The 5,000-nt window shown below is 33.6% G+C and overlaps 1 protein-coding gene across 5 annotated transcripts in view; it reads right to left on the bottom strand.

The window, feature by feature from the left end:
- LOC144963240 (nephrocystin-1-like) overlaps nt 1-5,000 on the bottom strand; it is a 70,101-nt gene that overhangs the window by 22,546 nt on the left and 42,555 nt on the right. For 4 of the 5 annotated variants that reach the window (XM_078897084.1, XM_078897085.1, XM_078897086.1 and 1 more), the window contains 2 exons: nt 3,963-4,007; nt 2,189-2,218 (listed from right to left, as the gene is read on the bottom strand). In XM_078897084.1, coding sequence (XP_078753210.1) covers nt 2,189-2,218; nt 3,963-4,007 — 75 coding nt within the window. The remainder of the gene's footprint in view (nt 1-2,188; nt 2,219-3,962; nt 4,008-5,000) is intronic. The other variant, XM_078897088.1, reaches the window with a different exon arrangement.

The following is a 5,000-nucleotide window of genomic DNA, read 5'->3' as shown; positions in this document are numbered from 1 at the left end:
AATAGACATGCTGTATAGTGTGTATAACCGTGGCCTTCGTAAAGTTATGGCCTGACACTGACCAAAAAATGACGTCAAAATGCCAGTCTTCTGCCACAAAAGAAAATAAATCGTAAGTTGTATCAATAGTTCAACCAATGAAATAACTTGTTTCCATGAGCTCTACTAACGACAACTCACTAGCCGGTGCAAAAACCAAATAATGACATCAAACTGCCAGTCCTTTTGGATTTCAGTATTAGGCTATAGCGTAACGATGGCTACGGTACCGTAGCCATCGTTATGTTATAGCCTGAAACTGAAATCCAAAAGGACTGGCAGTTTGCCGTCATTAGTGAGTTGTCGTTAGTGGAGCTCATGGAAACAAGTTACTTCATTGGTTGAACTATTGAATACAACTCACGATTTGTTTTCTTTTGTACAAAAAGACTGGCATGTTGACGTCATTTTTCGGTCAGTATCAGGCCATAACTTTACGAAGGCCACGATCAGGCCATAACTTTACGAAGGCCACGGTATAACACACTATAGCAAAGCTGTAACACAGTAAGGCAGTCCTGGCGGTAACACTACAGACAACAACTACTACTACACCACCGTGCTATGTCAACAACAACAACAACAACAAAAAACACCTTTACTCATTTTTGGCAGAAGAATAAATTTTGTCTTCATAATCAGAAGACGTGTTTCAACTCTCAGGATTAACAATTTGTAACAAGTTGGGCTCATTCTAAAGCGCATAGAGCACGACACCGTCATGGTTCTGCTCTGTAGAAATGCTATTTATTATTATAATAATTATCATCATCATTATTATTTTCTTCATCATCATTATTATTATTTTTATTATTATTATTATTATCATTATTATTATTATCATTATCATTATTATTATTTTCATTATCATTATTATTATTTGCATTATCATTATTATTATTATTATTATTATTATTATTATTATTATTATTATTTATTATTATTATTATTATTATTATTATTATTATTATTATTATCATTATTATTATTATTATCATTATTATTATTATTATTATTATTATTATTATTATTATTATTATTATTATTATTATATCATTATTATTATTATTATTATATTATTATTATTATTATTATTATTATTATTATTATTATTATTAATATTCACCAAAATTTGAATTACAGTGGAATCCTGGTAACCCAACACTGGAGGACCAGAAAGATTGGTTGATTTTATCCATTATCAGTTGAGCTTCTATATAGGGCAATATCCACTAAATGTGCTCAAAGTGCTTTACAAGAGATCCCTGGCCAACAGCATCACCACGTAGGACGGGACATGACACCTGTTAGGCGATATTACATATTTTTTTCCGACTGAGATAACGCTGTTAACGGCCAGGTACTCATTTTACACCGGAATAAAGTGAGAGAATGTGAGTAAAGATCCTTTTCTAAGGACTACAACTATGCGCCGAGATGAAGAACAGAAAATGTGGGACCAAAAAGAGGTGTTGACTGTAACAAATCTCCTTACCAACTATGGGAAAATCGTGACATTCGTTACGATGCAGCCAGCATTTTTCTCATTCAGATTTTTTTGTACATAAAAAAAAAAATTTGAAGAAATATTACTGTTTTTGTTATTATAGAACTTAATGATGTTCTGTAGAGCTTGTATAGCTGAACAAAATTATGTAAAGCAAGATTTTATTCCTTTTGAATTAATAAGAGTTTTAAAAATCTATTTCAATGTTATGTGGGTATGGCATTTTTTTTGGAAAATCCGGAATATTTTCGATAAGGAGGGGGTTAAAGAGAAGTTGACTTTGTGTGTTGACTTAAGACGGATTCCACTGTATCCGTTTCTCCGCCTAAATGAAGGAAAGGCATTTTTTTTTTTTTTTTTGGAACTGTGTTTTCAGTCCACTGTCCATTTCTGATGACGTCTCAGTATCAATGTCGTCAGTATCGATTTAGCTACAAAGTATAGACGATATTTAGTCCTTTTTTAATATTTTTATTTCCGGTGGACTGAATACACAGCTGTGTTTTCAGTCCACTGGTGGACTGAATACACAGTTCCTTTTTTTTTTTTTTTTTTTTGTTTCGTTTTGTTTTACATTGCACGGTAGTAACGCATGCAGCAGTCTCGCAGGTTTCATTTATCAATTGATAAAGATTTCTTTACCAGTGGATTTAAACCAAAGGGGAAACTGGGCTGGATGAATCAAAAAAATATTAAAATGATGATGATATTAATAATAATAATAATAATAATGATAATAATAATAATAATAATGATAATAATAATAATAATAATAATAATAATAATAATAATAATAAAAATAATAATAATAATAAATAATAATAATAAATAATAATAATAATAATAATAACAATAATAAACAAATGAAAAAGAAAAGGAAACAAAACAAAATAAAGTGAATAAAAATAAAAGAAAAAAAAACAAAATTATATTTGATGCTATAGCGATGAATAAATGTAAAATTATTATCATAATAACAATTTTTAAAAACCTTGAATAATTTTCAATGAAAATGGTGGCAAACGTCTGAAAATTATAATATACGTGTATTTATCAAAGTAATTGAATGTTATGATTACAATGATTATGTTATATGTGAATACATCAACATTGGTGATTAAAAACAAAACAAAAAATGAAACAGATATACTTGATAAGAAAAAAAAAAATCAAAAAGTTAAAAATGAATCCATTGTTCTAAAACGAAGCCAAACATGAAATATCCAAGAAATTTAAACAACAATAATTTGTCAAAAATTGTTAACACTGCAAAGTAAACATTTCTTTCGTACTATTATTTTATTCAATGGAAAATGAATAAATAAATATAAATAACAACAATCTGACTCATTTTAAAAGTGATACATTTTAAAAAGCAAAAATCATAGCCACTCGACCTCAAAACTGGCCACAAAGTGAATAATGATAGTGCTACAACATTGCCATACTCTAAAAAATCATGTATCAAAAAATTTGGCCAGAAAACTCATCCTTCAAATATCGATCAATTAAAATGATCTCCATCTTGACAAAAACTTCTCAAAGTCCAAATGATTGAGAGTTATTTCAAATTTGAAGGACAAGTTTTCTGGCCAACATGTTTCATTCGTGTTTGGGTTTTTTTTCCGAGTATGGCATGACAGAATACATGTGGGTTACTGTGTTAGTCGTCTATTTATATTCAATGGTTTTCCAAGACTCGTCGTGTTTCTATTATCATGACTGAGACGATGATAAAAATGAATTAATTCCATTGCTTAGGATAAGCGACTCTAAATTCAATGACTAAAATCTAAAAAATAAAAGTAGTCCTTCAGAGCCAGAGCTTATCCTGGTTTCTATGGCATAAAACAGACAAAAGCAATTGCTTACTACCCTTTGGATAGGATGCTAGTCTATCGCAAATTACTTTGCGCGAATAACAAACCCAGCTACCCATTCAGTATTGAGTCAACAGGGGGGTGTTAGACAACAATCTCAACTTCACCCAGATTGATCTCAGTCCTTTGTGCATGTAAAGTGAGTGCTCTACCAACTGAGCTATCGGGACCCCCTCATACAATTTGAGACATTTTTCAATCCTGATGAGGCTAATCTACTTGTTTAGTTTTTTTAAAATTTTCTTGTTTTGTTTTGTTTTAACCTCAGGAGTGAGAGAGATCCAATGTTTGCCGTCACTTTGCCAGTTTTCATTGGTACTATGAATAGTTATTTATAGTAACTAACATTTTTTTCTTTTATGAATCTAAATCAATTCCATAGCGACAGTTCTGATTTTTAATCTCTTGAAAAGAATAGAGGAAAAATCTGATCTAGGTGATGAGTATTGGAAAACCAACGATACCATAATATCAGTACGATGTAGCTAGACTCAATTAAAGCATCGTCAAAATGATGAGAGATTTAAAAGTCATACCTTTTCTGCCCTCCTCACTTCCTTGAGCTTTTCATGCCATGAAGTCTGAAAAAAAAAGATAGAATGCAATATTTGTAAGAGAGCTTATCGCAGTTTCTGTGGTAATAAATAGATAACAATAAGAGCTTGCTACCCTTTGGATAAGACATTGTAGTAGTAGGCATCCTTCCGTCTCAAGAAACAATGGTTTGCATCCTGCATGACATTGGTCTCATCAATCTTGTTGAGAGCAGCAACAGGTGTGACTCAGCAGACCGATCCTTGCATGGCAGTCTCTACCACAGTTGCTGCACACGTAGTTTGTGTGTTTGGTGTTTGGTTCTGCTGCCTCTCTTTCCTCGCTTTCCTCTCCTCTCCTCAAACTTCTTATTTCTCCTCTTCTCTCCTCTCTTCACTCCCTCCCTCACTGCATATCTCCAGCCGCTGCGGTCATCAGCAAGCGACTCCCAGGTGTTTGAGTTAATACCTGTCAGTTTCATGTCTCATTTGCAGACATCATAGAACCGCAGAGCTGGGTGGCCGGTTGGTCGCCACCCAGAAGCTAGTCCACTGTACATGATGTCTTTGGATATGCGCCAATCCTCCATCCTGTGTACGTGACCAAGCCATCGCAAATGTTGCTGGCAGAGCATGAGCACACTGAGGGAGTTCGCTCTTTCTAGCACTGCAGTGTTGGTGAATCTATCCTGCCACCTGATGCAGAGAATTTGTCGTAGACAGCGAATGTGGAAGTTTTCCAGGCGGTTCTCCTGTCTGGCAAATGTTCTCCAGGATTCACTGCCGTACTGAGTACGCCTGCCTGGTAGATTTTGAGTTTGGTGTTCAAAGTGAGTTGCTTGTTGGTCCACACAAAGGGTGCACTTTCCATCAGATCTAACAGACCCAGCTACCCACCCGATCACTGGTGTTGGACAGAGGAGACACAGATGAGAAAAGCTTCGAGTGCATCTGACATCTAAACCTGTTCCTTTCCAGGCAAGTGCTTTGTGAATTGAGCTATCAAGTCTTTTTTTTTAATTTTATAACAAAAACAAAAAA

This window comes from Berghia stephanieae, chromosome 1 (genome assembly GCF_034508935.2).
Source record: "Berghia stephanieae isolate SIO BIC M18660-M18661 chromosome 1, UCSD_Bste_1.3, whole genome shotgun sequence".
Classification (NCBI taxonomy): domain Eukaryota; kingdom Metazoa; phylum Mollusca; class Gastropoda; order Nudibranchia; family Aeolidiidae; genus Berghia; species Berghia stephanieae.
This window is presented reverse-complemented; position numbering and strand designations above follow the sequence as displayed.